The sequence below is a fragment of the Pelophylax lessonae genome, assembly GCF_965119305.1.
Source record: "Pelophylax lessonae genome assembly, chromosome: 3".
In the NCBI taxonomy this organism is placed as follows: Eukaryota; Metazoa; Chordata; class Amphibia; order Anura; family Ranidae; genus Pelophylax; species Pelophylax lessonae.
Window position 1 is genome coordinate 142,776,438 of NC_138770.1, and position 14,082 is coordinate 142,790,519.

A 14,082-nucleotide genomic window follows, 5' to 3' on the forward strand; every position below is an offset into this window, starting at 1 on the left:
GTTGCTCACTGTTGGCAGACAATCACAGAGGTCACATGATTGCCGATCCTTGCCGTCTGCTGGCCGTTCAAGACTTTTTAAAGGCATATGGGGACGGCATAATGCTTCCCATATATGTAAAAAAAAAAAAAAAAAATATATATATATATATATATATATATATATATATTAAAATCGCAAATGAAAACTTACATCAATCAGTGCACATCTTACTTGTGTGCAGAGATCAATCGCATAAAACTAACAAGGACACTGAGTATGGACGCGACTGCTGCTGTGGATCCACTCGTGTGTGTGTCCACACTCCTTCCAGTGTAATGATGTTACCTAGATTCACCTAGGAGTGTGCTGTCCACAAGTGGTTAAACAAAATATCTAATAGTTCCTGGCAGTTAAATTCTTTTTTGTTTTGATAGTCTGTTTTATGTTGGGAAATGGTTGTAATACCTTAAGTGTGACGCACAACATGCCATTGGTCTTCATTTTTAAAGTGCAGCCATGGGGCGGACTGAAAAGGGTCATTTGAAATTGGGGCTGGATTCTTCCTGTGAGCCATACACGGGCTTAATCCTGCCATCGCTGCTATGACTGGACCCCACACACTACAGAACAAAGACACAAAGATCTAGTTATACCTGTGCCAAAGTAAACAGCACTCAAGGTCTGCAAGGTTCAGGCCTGGCATCCTTCATATAAAGCCATGCAGTCTTCACCCAGCAGACTCTTTGGATGGAATTCAGCTCAATTTGTTAAACTTTCTGTTTATTTCTAGATTGTTTTAAAGCCTGCCTTAATTAACCTTTTCAGATACCATCCCAGCTTTCACAAATAAAGGCCTGCCATGCAAATGTGATGTTTATAACTAACCCTTCTGCTTTTCAAGAGGTTTGCACACATTTCCCAGATATTATTGCCTAAAGTTCCCTATTTGCATTTGGGACCCCTGTGTTGTCACTTATGCCCCAGCTAGAGCTGCCAGACCTAGGTTGGTGGGACTTAAAAAAAACTAGGCATTATTTTCCATGAGCTGACATTCTCTCTGAGTTATGTGAAATGCACTTAAGAAAACCCAGTGGATAGAGTATTTAATTGAAGAGTGTAATGATATAACTGCATTTCCCCAGCAGCCCTTTCTGCTTTGAGAAAGCTTTTATGTATGTATTTTTCTGGCAGTATTAGCCTTCCAATACCTGCTTGTAGGGATTATCAGCTGAAAGATCTGACTGCAAGGAGCCCAAGAGGAACCAATATATGGTTTAACTCACTGGCATATTCGTTTTTGGGTGGGCTTACATTAAAACATAAGTAACATAGTTTTACCCCTCACTTACTGAAATCGGTGAAAAGCTTAATCCCCAGGTACTGGAAGCAAGCTGTTTGCCCCAAGGTCTCTGAATGGAAGAGGGAGGTGAACAACAACATGGAGGCTGAGCTCTGGATTCATGATGTTAAAAATAAATATGACAAATTTAGAGGCATTTGGGCTGGCGGCCTGTACAATTCACATGAGATGCCTAGTGGTCCCCTTTTTACTCGTATATCCCTGACCTCCTTCATTTGGAAGCCTATAGATACAATCTGCGATCTCCTAATGATATGTTTTGTGATCCTGTTGATATACTTGACTTCCAACATCTGGCATCCAGCTCCCCTATATTGTAATTCTGTTCTTTTGTAACCCCCTTTTTGTTTTCTCTTTCCTTTTCAGTTTTCTTTTTATATAGCTTTAATTTTGCATTGTTCTGATTATGTACTGCCTACTTGCCTTATGCCTAGCACACACGTGACACATATCGGGCAGCACCGGCTGGTTCGATAGAAACTGGCTGACATTCGGCCCGTGTATACTAGAGTTGGTTTGACAGAAACTGGCCGTTCGGCAGGCTGCTATCAAAGGGGCATGACCGAAAAAGGTCTGCTGATTGGCTCCCGATCAGCGCTCTCAACCAATGTCTGAGAGCGCTGACCGGAGTGTTCTGGGGTGGGGGTCATACAGACAGTTCAGTATGACAGCCAGGTAACTAGCATTTTTAGAAAGAGGTCAGCAACTTCAGGCTTATGTCTCCTTAATGACAAGTTTAGTGTAGGTAGGAAGGCTTTAGAGATGTTTTGTTTTCATTCTCATTGGCTTTCATAGCGTTATAAAGCAGCTGAAATATGGTAGAGTAGTGATCACCTGTGTTTACCTATCCGTATAATATCAATAGATAAACACGGGTAATCACTACTCTATAAATCCAAGAACTCAATCATCGCATTCCAAATGCTTAGAAAATGACTTACAAATGTACTTTTCACAGACTCTAAAATAAATTGCAAAATAGACCAAGACTGGTATATTTCATGAAGCCCTCTGTGTATGATAGACTGTCACCTGATTTTAATGATGATAGAATGTCACATGAGGATACATTAATGCTTATTTGTGATGGGTAAGTTCCAGCATGAAACTTTGATCTGATTGCTGGAAAAAATAGGTTTCTCTGATAGGTAACAGAATCAATCAATCCTGTGAATACCTATTTGCTACATTTTTAATAGTCCTATATGATTGGCACATAGCAGTAGTGACCAATAGTGGATGTTTATCTTCCCACAGACATGGAGCGGAAGCTGCAAGAGGAGCGCCTGTCCAAACAGAGGCTGGAGAACAACCTGCTGGAGGCAGAGAAGCAGTGCTCTATGCTGGACTGTGACCTAAAACAAGCCAAACAAAAGATCAATGAGCTAGAGACCCTCAAGGACAAACTCACTGAGGATGTAAGTAGCAAAAAATAAAAAAAAATTAAATGTGCGTTATAGCACAGGCCCAGTGTTTTGGAGCTGTAATGTTATGTTTAGTTAAAAAAAAAAAAAAAAAAAAAAAAGCTTATTTTCAAGTCTATATGTGTTTCTAAGCGTACAGTGAATTACCTCTCACATATTATGTGTCGTCTTCTAAATGGATTTATTTTTATTCTCACCTTCTCCTTAGGTTAAAAATCTAACATTAAAAACTGAGCAGGAGACGCAGAAGCGGAGCTTGACTCAGAATGACTTGAAGATGCAGCTGCAGCAGGTGAACAGCCTTAAGATGTCAGAGAAACAGCTTAAGCAAGAGATCAACCACCTGACGGACATCAGAGCGAGTCTTGAAAAACAGAACTCTGAGCTGCGCAAGTAAGTGACCCTGATTTCCTAGACATTATGGTGGTGGAAGGCTAAAACTCTTGGACTCTAAAAAGGTTTGTTGGAGGGTAGCAGTATAGGAGTTTTCTTTTCTAATGGTAAACTTGAATAAAATATTTTTACACAAATGGGTGCTTTGGCAGTAGTTGCTCATTACACAGAATATCTGTAAAGAATTCTGTACATTCTATACAGAAAACCCATATGTTACTTTTTCCTAGAGAGCATTTGCTGGCGTATTAACAGTTAGGTCTAGGCTGAACGGCTTGCACTACCCAGGTCATTTATGTTCAGTTGCAAGAAATATTTCGGGGATCAGGCACTTACATTTCATCACATACATTTTATGAAAACTTTGGCAGGTAGATTTTCAGCAGTAGCATCAGGTAATTGATTACCTGGTATTTTATAAATGTCACAATTTAATCACGTATTAAAATAAAAATCTGAGATTTTAAAAAAATAAACACATACTCACCTATGTAGATCCAGCATCCATCCGCTGCCTCTATACCGAGAACTAAGCAATCATAGACTGCTGATCGCTCAGTGCTCAGGTCTGCTCTGAGCAAAGAGTGATGACTATCGGTCACCGCTCTCTGTTCTGCCCCTTCTCCATTAACTCACATATATATGTCAAGCAGAAATATGTTTAATGTTATGCTGCAAGCTAAACTTTGTTTTCAGTGCCTCCAGGCAGTGTAGGGAACTATTTAGTTAGTTAATTCGTTTCTACTGTGCGGGTGCCCCCACCTTAACTCAGCAGTCAGGTAATTAATTCCCTGTCGCATAGTTACAAGAGAAGTAGTTTAAGGAAAGATTAGAAACAATGCTATGTGCTGGCCATAGGACTGTTGTCTCATCTCATATTCTGCTGACTGAAGCGTACTTCAGCCTCTTAAACCTTGTACACATGTACCGAAATTCTGCTGGTTCAGCAGGAACTGTCCAAATTTCAATACGTGTGTTCCGCTGTCTGTTCAACAGAAGCCGGTCTAACAACTGGCTTATGTCGAACAGTCACGCTAGGAAACCAGCGCCAATGGCTGCAAGCTCTGATTTGTATGTTTTGATGGCGGGGGGGAAGGAAGAAGGAGGAGGAGGAGTCCCCCCCCCCCCATCAGAATACAGTAGGACAGCAGAGGAGATCCTTACATCAACATCTCTAGTGTTGATGTGGAGATCTGGTGGATTTCTTTTTTCTTTTTCTTTTTTTTTTTTATTCAACCTGCTGGTTGTATATCCAGCTTTACTAATGACCCATGGCACAGAACATAGGAGGGAGGGAGAGGGAGGACAAGGGAGTAAAGTAGAGAGGGAGCTCTCAATTTCTTTCAGCTTATTCTACTTCAGTGGTTCTCAACTCTGGTCCTCGGGACCCACTAGCAAGATAACTGAAATACATCACAGGTGATATATTTTGCTGCTCAGTGATTGCAGTATTCTAGTCTGCATCTGCCCAAGGTGATACTTAAAATCTGGCCTGTTATTGGGTCCTGAGGACCGTAGTTGAGAACCACTGCTCTACATGATGCTGGATCTCAGGATTCCCTTACTGCAGTTTGCAAAGAAAAGGGCCCATGATGAGCTGATTATTTCTTATACATGAATATGTTCTTGGATTTGAAGGTTAGAAGCCATAATTAGTTCAGTTTAAATAGATGGTTAAAAGATTGTATAGCAAAGTTCTCAGGAAGCAGTATCAGACTGAGAAGATGTAAAGGGCCGTCCAAGAAGCAATACGGATGTGAGGAAGATAAGAATCAGGAGCTGGAAGGCTGTAAAGCCATGATTCTCAACAAGCCATTGTGTTGAGGATGATATTAAAAATTCTCTTAGGTTAGGGCTACGCAGGCAATTTAGCCTCTAAATTGTGCTTCTAAATTTTGTACTGATTAATTTTACCACAATAATTTTCATTAGAGCTGCTCAACAAGAGGTCAGTCATGTGATGGAGAATTTGATCTCTGGTGATCAAGCAAAGCTGCAGTTTAATATTAGTGATTAAACACTCTTCTGTAGATGTTAATGGAGAAGGAGCTCAACATTCACTCCTTTATGAGTCTGCAAAGTTTTTTTTTTGGTGGCTGCAATTCCTTAAAGATTTCCTGCAGTAGCAATGTGTGATAAATTTAAGAATTGATATTCTCGACTTTTCATTATCAACAGTAGCTTGATTTTTTTAATTTTAACTGGAATAGAATTCATCTAAGTATTAGAAAAGACTTAAGGTATGTCTGATAATGTTGAACATGGCAGTTTCCCTACTGTGAATACTGATCTCTGGTATAGATCTGCCCACATATCCAAAGCTTGATTTACAACTCCTTCATATTTTCTAAAATCGCCATGTCACGTATAGTTCTAAATCAGAGAGGACTTGTAGTAATCATGTGTCTCCTTAGAAAGGGAGGATAGCATAGAAAGCAGAAGACGTGACATTGTGTAAATTGTAGATGGGGAGTGGCGTCCTTCTAAAATGTACTTATGTTTTGTATAGAGAACGTCAAGATGCAGACGGCCAAATGAAGGAACTCCAAGACCAGCTAGAGGCAGAGCAATATTTCTCTGTAAGTATTCTGTTTTTGTGAAACCAACCAAATTCTTTTTATCTGTGGGATACATGAAGGTATATTAGAGTCTAGTTGTTTTCAAGCTACACCTTTCACTAATATGTCGAACATCTTGGCAGTCATGGGCTAGCCAACTGCACCAACTGTTTTTTGAATCATTAATCAGTATGTCTTCCCTGGTCTATGATCCTAAAATGTCTATGAAGCTTAAATATGAAAGATTACCAACAAGATTATAGCTACTGACTGTGAGAGTTGAAAATACAGTTTCACACAGGGGCATAGAGGCAAAGGGAAACAAAATGAATAAATCCTTCCTTGTCAGCTTTAGGTATTCTACCTTAAAACTGTTCTAAACTCTTCATTAAAAAATAGCTGGCCCCCTTGCAGTTTAATGTCATATTGTGCTAGTATCCACCACATACTAGCACAATATGACAGACTTACTTTTTAAATGGAGCCTTCCAGTGGTGTATTGTCACTGCTTCAGGCACTTTGATCTTTGCCCGGTCTTCCTTCTAGGTCCTCGTGCTCCAGCCGCTTGAATGACTGGGCCACGATGACGTCCGCAGGAGTCACTATTGCAGCACGGCGCACTGTGCATGTGCTAGAGACATCACCAGCTGCAATAGGAGATAGTCACTGTACCTACAGCTAAGGCTTGTTATAAGCTTCACTGTAAGTACAAGTGAAAAAGCGTAGTTTACTACCGCTTTAAATAGAATTCAGGATTTTCAATAACCTGTTAATTGAAACGGGTTTTAAAAGTTTAGTAGCATCTACAGATGCTCTTCTAGAGTTATTTTATACAGTCTATAGACCACAACCTACACATTTTGTACCATCAAGCCATAAAATGAGCTAAACCTAATGTGGTTGTTTTTACATATTCATTTTATCCTAGTAATTTCTCTACTAGAATAAAAGTATGATATGTTTGGACTCTGTGTACTTCACCAGTGTAGAAGACTTCATTCAGGACAAATATGTGGACCTGTATTATGGAGCTGGCATGCTGCCTTGATTAAGATTTCTCTTAAAAAATGGTCCCCAGCTCAATAACCCTCCCAGATTTATTGTCATGACTTGATGGTGTGAAAGACTCTGTTATCATTAAATCACACGCTTACGTGGATATGCTACTGTGCTTCACTTGTCTATGATATAATGTTATGAGGAAGCCAGCAAGGGATGGATAACAGCAGTGTTTGTGGTAGTGTGTGGGAAAATCCCTCAGCAGGTTCCTGGACAGTTTAATAAACCAGTTTATTAACCTATAGGTTAAGACCCCAGGCATTTCCCAGCAGTACATTTGTGGGGTAAAGTTATTTTATAGGATTCTAGTGAAAGAACAAACATTTTTCAGAATCTAATTACCGTAGTATGTATCATTATGTATTAAAAATGTTCCTACTGTGAACTGAAATTCCTTCTCAGTCAATATCAGGTCTGTAATAAAAGTTTGAACCTGACTGAAAGTGATGGCAAAATAACTTCTATTCTTAATAAGAACTCATGCCCATTGGTGTCTCGTAAGATGTTATACTACCATCCAAGGCCCAAAATATAACACTGTTAGAGCACCTATTTTTAGAATACATATGTCCTTTATGATGTGCTTAGATAGTTTACGTATTTTTGTGTTTGAATTGACATTTAAGGCTGACAATGATCATTTTCCATTTTGCCCCTTTAAAGACCCTGTACAAGACGCAGGTACGGGAATTAAAGGAAGAGTGTGAGGAGAAGGTTAAGCTGTGTAAGGACATGCAGCAGAAGGTGCAGGAGCTCCAGGATGAGAGGTGAACTATCTGATCAGTGCTTATGTTGGATGTGTGTGCTGAATTTCTGTTGACAGCAGATTGCAGGGTTTCGGTGTGTGCATGTTTTTATATTCTCACTCCCATGCAATAGTCCATATTAAGCCCCCGTTCACACTGGGGCGACCTGTCAGGCGACCTGGTCGCCGTAGGTCGCCTGGCATAGAGAAGCTGTGGACCCGTTCTAATAGGAGAGACACAAGTCGCTCCGACTTAGAAAAAGGGTCCGGAGCTTCTTTGGGGCGACCTGGAGCGACCTGCATTGACTTCAATGTTATGAAGTCCGTGCCGGCCGCTCCGAGGTCGCGGTGCGAGCAGCGCGCCGCGACCTGTGAGGTCGCCCCGGGAAGTCGGATCGCCCCAGTGTGAACGGGGCCTTATTGTGCTGTTTATTCATTGCCTTTCCAAAAGCTGTTTTTTCTTTCCCATTCATTTATTTAAGTCTGTAGTTTTCGTAAAACCCAACTCCATGCATTTTTATAGTTTTTTGATGAAGTGAGAAACCGTTAGGACCCCTCTGTCTGATCTTCATTGTTTTCATAGTCCCCATTTATTAGATGTTTTCTAGTCTCATCGCCTAGAGCAAAGGTCATCTAGTGGGGACAGGGACAGCAACAAAAATAAAAACTGAAAGAAGTCAGAACTTCTGTAAGGTTCTCCTACTTCATATCATGTGTTAAGCCACTGTCCTTAAATACCTATATAGATCAGCTTTTCTGACTTCAGTTGCTGGAGTTTTGTTCCCGACTTGAAAGTGTACAGTACGGTAAGGAAAACTAGTCTATGAATGGGCTTCCCTATGTAGTTGTGTGACACACTCGCCAAAAAACGCATGACATGTCCGAGTTGCACTGCGCAGGTGTGAATGTGGTCTGTTTTGCTTTTCAGAGATTCACTGGCAGCTCAGCTGGAGATCACTCTGACCAAGGCAGACTCTGAGCAGTTGGCACGCTCCATTGCTGAGGAGCAATACTCTGACCTGGAGAAGGAGAAGATCATGAAAGAGCTGGAGATCAAAGAAATGATGGCTCGCCACAAACAGGAGCTCGCTGAGAAATATGCTACTATAAACTCTGTACGTACTTGTGTGTGGGCTACTATGGGGGTGATAGACTACCACTACTGCTATGGGGGTGTTACCTGCAGTCATTTCATTTTAATCTGTATTTTGATAAAAAAGTACAGCTCGCCAAATGAGGAGGGTCTGCCAAAACCAGGAAAATTCAAGACATTTTCTGGCTATTGCTATAAAAACTATACAGCATGTTTACCAAATTTAGGTTGGGTAGCAGTGTCCACCCAGTACCGATATGTCAGTTCTTGGTTTATGCATATGTGCTTCGTAAAGTTCTGTATTCTTAAACAAAGGAGTCTCCCTTCCTATGCTGCAATCTTCTAAAGGAAACATGGTGATTGTGAGACCTTCTTTTAAAAACAGAGAACTGAAGGGCAGTGATCTGATCACTAGGGCTTCAAGAGATAGAAGTCATTTTATCTTACCCACATTCATAAAAAATAAAATATTAAGCATTGGTCTTTTTGGCCTCATGTTCACTGGGCATTTTCCAGGCTAAACTGAACGCCTTTCTACTGGCAGGAGAAAAGCAGCCTAAAAACACGCCCAAAGTCATGTTTTGCAAATGCGATAGACGCGTCAAGCATTTTGGCATTCATTCATTCCACTTGCCAGAATATTAGTTTATTCTGGCCACTGAAACGAATGAATGCTCAAGTGGTAAACGTGCCTACCATTTAGGAGTGTTTGGGTGCCTTGGGCATTTTTTCTGCCCAAACACTCCTCTCCTGAATACAAAAGTGATGTCGTTTTTGTCTGCCTTTAAACACCTGTAAATTATTATGTATGGACACATAGGCTAACATAGAGGGGCATTTAGAGGCAGAAGAAAAAAAGCCAAATGCCCTTAAAAGGGGCATTTTTGAAGCCCAGTGCGCATGAAGCCTTAATGTTTTAATTGAAGCTTGCACAGTCTGCTGCCACTTGACAACAGTTTACTAAATTCTGCTGGTTTTTTACAGACACATGCCATTAATAGGGTAGAGTTTTTGATATTAGCCTAAAGCCTAGTACTCATGAGCTGAACGTTGAAGCAGCATTAAAAAAAGGTCTGCTGATCGGCTTAGAGCGCTGCCCAGGGTGTTCTGGTGGGAGGGTAGTCCCCCTGTCAGAACACAATAGAACAGCATGGGAGATCGCTGTACTAACATCGAATTGTTACTTCAATCGCTCTTACCTGAGCTAGGTTGAACGGAAAAAAACTAGTAGTGTGTACCAAGTCTAGGTCAGCCTAAAGACTGCATAAATGGCAGTCACACATTCTGGGGCTTTATGCGGAAGGTTCCCCATTTGCCTAGGTTTGATCAACTACCTATTTTGTCACCACAGCTGGAAGATGCTAACAAGACACTAACTACTGATGTGGCCAACCTGGCTAATGAGAAGGAGGAGCTGAACAACAAACTGAAGGAGGCCCAGGAACGTAAGTGTAGTATATGACTTAAATCCTCTCTCTGACTACCCTATCCTGACACAGAGTTTGCTTTATATCTAGTTTTTAAAGGGAACTAGCGAGGCTGCTTATCCTGAAAATGAAAGTTGCCGGTCTGTCTGAGTTCAGTACTTTAAATCTTTGTGGTGGGTTGTACATGCAGGTTTAAAAAATTTAAGTCAGATTTTCTGATCTTTATATCTTTTCTTGGCTATTGAGCCAAATTTCTAAAGACATTGAATCAGCACCACTGTCAGGCAGCTAGGGTGTTCAAAAGGAGACCCCAGTTATGGCAGGCTCCCATACTTCCTAGGGGTCCCTTTCAACTTTAACTTCTAATAGAGGAGTTCACCCATTATGGTATAGTTGTGCTCCTGTTGGAATTAGGGGCAGACATTGTCTACTGCCCCAGTGTAAACCGCAAGCCTAGTATAATTATGTATAGTGGGGCCAAGAACCCCTTTAAAGGCCTACTGATAGTATAGTAGTAAATATAATGCTGTAGGGGAGGCGGACATTATGGATGCCTTTTCAGTAAAGAGTAAATAAAGTGTATTTCAGATCTGTTGCAGTTAGGGTTTGCTGTAGTTATTTTGGCCTTTGTTCCTTTTTTGAGCCCACAAATGAGTAAGATATGGGGATTTTAAAGGTGCCAAACACCTACCATCACAGTCAAAAGGTATCCAAATATTGTTTCAAAAAACTTTTTTCTCTTTCGCTCATTGACAGACACAGCTCCTGATCTTCTTGACCATTGGGTTATACTGCCCCCTAGAGGAGTAGGACACTAGGCAGAAAAAGATCTTGACTACGCCTATGGGCAGTCCTAGGAGGTATACTCCCCCTCTCTACTATAGGTGCTCACTTTTTTTTCTGCCTAGTCAGGGGTAAGGACCTAGTTCCTTGCTGGGATCTCTGGTCCTGGCATTTTTTTTCTTTTTAGATAGATTTTTTTTCTGCTGTTTTTTTTCCCTGTGAGATCTACAATCAACTCCTGGGCTGGGCGAAGGGCTGGATAATCTAGATCCATTGGTCACCCCCAGTCTGGTCAGCGAGCGAGCGCAGACCTCAGCTCCACGCTAGGTTGGCCTCGACATAGTCCCACTAGACGGGGTCTGGCCTGCGAGTTAAATGCCCTGTAAGGTCGCATACGAATAGGTCTCTGCCACAGCGTTCTTTCGGACAGACAGCCCCCCGTTTTGATGGCGATGAGGTTCTGTCTGGAATAATGCGCGCCTGGTATGATGAGTAGCTGTCCCCCCCTCTCCCCCTGGAAGGTTTAGAGAGGACGCGGGCCCCTCCCTGGGATGGTCAGGCCCCCAGGTTCCCCTCCTTCTCATTAGGCCCCCTCCCTGAGTCTGGTGGTCCTGTGGGTCATCTATCCCCCCAATCACCCCCCCCCCCCATATACTGTAGTTGTATGGTGGTCTGACTACCTCCTGGGGCTGGGACAGGGTGCTGTGATGGGGGGGTGCACTGCCGGCGATCGGGAGATCAGCTTGCGGGGGGGGGGGGGGGCTGTACCTGGTGGGGGCTCCTGCTATGGCCCCCTCTTCCTGATCTGTGTCTTGCCTGGGCCCCTGGGAGCCGCGCAGGGCCACTATTTTGTTGTTGCCTATATGCTGTGAAGGCTGGTGGCCATGTTTGTGTAGTCGCTGCAGCCCTTTCATGTTAGTCCAGCATTGAAATCAATGGCTGGCATTACTGTGGAGGCTAGTGTTTTTAGCTGTGGGAGCCCCTCCTTGTCCCCTGGTGCTTACTCCTGGGCCTCTTTCCTTCCTGGACACCACACGTGGAGTGCTTTGATCCTGGTACTGCCGGTGACTGCCTGGTGGGGTGGTGAGTCTGGGGAGTTCCTCTTCCTCTATCTGCTGCAGGATCGTAGGGTACGCTGTTGCTGGCGACCGGGTAGTGTTACCAGCGCGGTGGGGGTGTCCCTTGGCGGCGTCTTTTTGCTTTTTAGTGGGGTACCCTTATTCCTCATGGAGTCTATGAAGCACATTTCCCCACCTGACCCCCTTTCAGAACCTGCGGGGCCCTCCAGGTCCCAGCCATCCATTGATGTACTGATGGTGGTCCTGGAGTCCTCTGTGTGCCAGGTGGAGGTGGCTTTTGGGTGGTGGGGTAGTAAAAAGCGACCCCCGCCTTCCCCTGCTTCATCTGTCTACTCAGATCCTAAATCTGATCTGGCCGCCATGGATGGGGCCCGCCCTGGGGGGTCTGTGGCCACACGCCCTGAGTTCTCATATAGTGAGGATGATTCCTCCACTCCTGTAGCCACGCACGAAAAGGCGCTGGTGGACGCACTGATTGTGTCTGTGCGTGAGACTTTAAAAATGAAGGACACCGCTAAAGCTGCATGCGAGGCACCACTTCCATTTGGCACTCATAAGCCGTCTAGAGCGGCAAAGGTGTTCCGTTTCCTGCCTATTTTGACTAGATTTATCTCAAAAGAGTGGGAACGCCTAAAACGTCCCTTTTGTGGTTCCTAAGCGATTCGCAATGAGGTTCCCCTCACTGGAAAGCATGAAAAACGCACATGCAGAAAAGCATTTGGAACCCTTCCGGACTGCGTTTCTTTATTGTGAACTGGCCCTCAATCAACATTTAACTGTCTTCTAATATAACAATAAAAGCAGTGCCTCCAAATTGGTGCAACCTTGGTAAAAACTTTGCACACAGGTGCTCCAACTGTATTACCTGGATTTCTATGTTTGGAGCTTTTTATCTCTTTAACTCAGCTACCATATGCATAAAAAGCAGGTTAGGCATAATTCTCCAACAGTCTAGAATTGCTGTGGCAATAGGTTCATAACTATGGTAAGTCTGCCTTCCAAAATACACTATAAATGTCATTTTTTGCAGCCATTTTATCTGCTAAATTGACAGGCACAATAAAGCGGAGCTCCACCCAAAAGGGGAAGTTGTGCTTAACGCCTCATCCCCAGCTCCTGTTTGTGAAATGGAGCTTTTGGGGAGGAGAGGAGGGAGCTGGTACCCGTTTTCCCTTCCGCTTCCATTGCCTTCGGTGATCGAAAGCAGAATTTACCTCCCCCCCTCTCCCTCCCAAAGCCTTCTGGAGCACATGAAAGATCCCAGAAGACTTGGGGACCAGTTACAGAGTGCAGCGCAAATGCGCAGTGGGCACTAAGCTGTGAAGCTGCAAGCTGTCACAGCTGGGTGCCCATAGTAAAGATGCCGGCGAGGGAGGACACAGGGAGAACGCGACTGGAGTGAGCACAAGCTGGATCCTGGGACAGGTGAGTGGCTGTTGATTAAAAGTCAGCAGCTACAGTTTTTCTAGCTGCTGATTTTAATTTTTCACTTCAGGGACTTAAGCTCTGTCCAAAAAAAACATTTTAAAAAACATCTAGCATTGCTGGCCATGGTCTTCTTGAGTAAGGGCAGATGATTCATGTAGCATTTACTTCTGGAATCCATCTGACCTTAGCTCAAATATGCAGACAGGAGGGTGTGCTTAGCTGAGAAAACCCCTCCTCTCCTTTTGAAGGCTTTTGGGATGTATGACATTGTTTGCCTAGGCATAGACACCATGAAGTAACTGAAGAAATGTAAAAAAAAAAGTTTTAAACAAGTAAATATGATATCCTTTCCTATCTATTTACTAATGCTAGCAGCATAAGGATTAAAAATACCTAATGTTGATTGAGAGAGTGAAATTCCATAGTAATTCAGTCTAGTTCCGTAATGGAGGTAGAGTATATTAAACATTTATAAAAAAAAAGTACATTTTTATTTTCTTATATTTTAACTTGTTTTCCATGTACAGAGATTCAAGGTCTGAGAGATGAAGAAAGCGGCATTATGATCATCAAATCACAATTTGAGAAGCAACTGCTGACTGAGCGGACTCTTAAGACTCAGGTATTATACCAGTTCTTCAGTGTCTTATATTGAAAATGAAAGGTCCATACAGTTAATGGAAGAGGCTTAAGGTTCAGAACAATTCTTTCGATTCCAATGACCTCTGTAATCTTACATGGTTTTATGCTG

General features: G+C 42.7%; 1 protein-coding gene across 4 annotated transcripts in view; it reads left to right on the top strand.

Annotated features, from left to right (window-relative positions):
• The window catches only part of ROCK2 (Rho associated coiled-coil containing protein kinase 2), a 318,978-nt gene that overhangs the window by 266,288 nt on the left and 38,608 nt on the right, over window positions 1–14,082 (top strand). For all 4 annotated transcript variants that reach the window (XM_082251873.1, XM_082251874.1, XM_082251875.1 and 1 more), the window contains exons 18-24: window positions 2,600–2,760; window positions 2,975–3,159; window positions 5,669–5,738; window positions 7,440–7,543; window positions 8,450–8,636; window positions 9,966–10,059; window positions 13,859–13,953. In XM_082251873.1, the coding sequence (XP_082107999.1) occupies window positions 2,600–2,760; window positions 2,975–3,159; window positions 5,669–5,738; window positions 7,440–7,543; window positions 8,450–8,636; window positions 9,966–10,059; window positions 13,859–13,953 (896 nt within the window). The remainder of the gene's footprint in view (window positions 1–2,599; window positions 2,761–2,974; window positions 3,160–5,668; window positions 5,739–7,439; window positions 7,544–8,449; window positions 8,637–9,965; window positions 10,060–13,858; window positions 13,954–14,082) is intronic.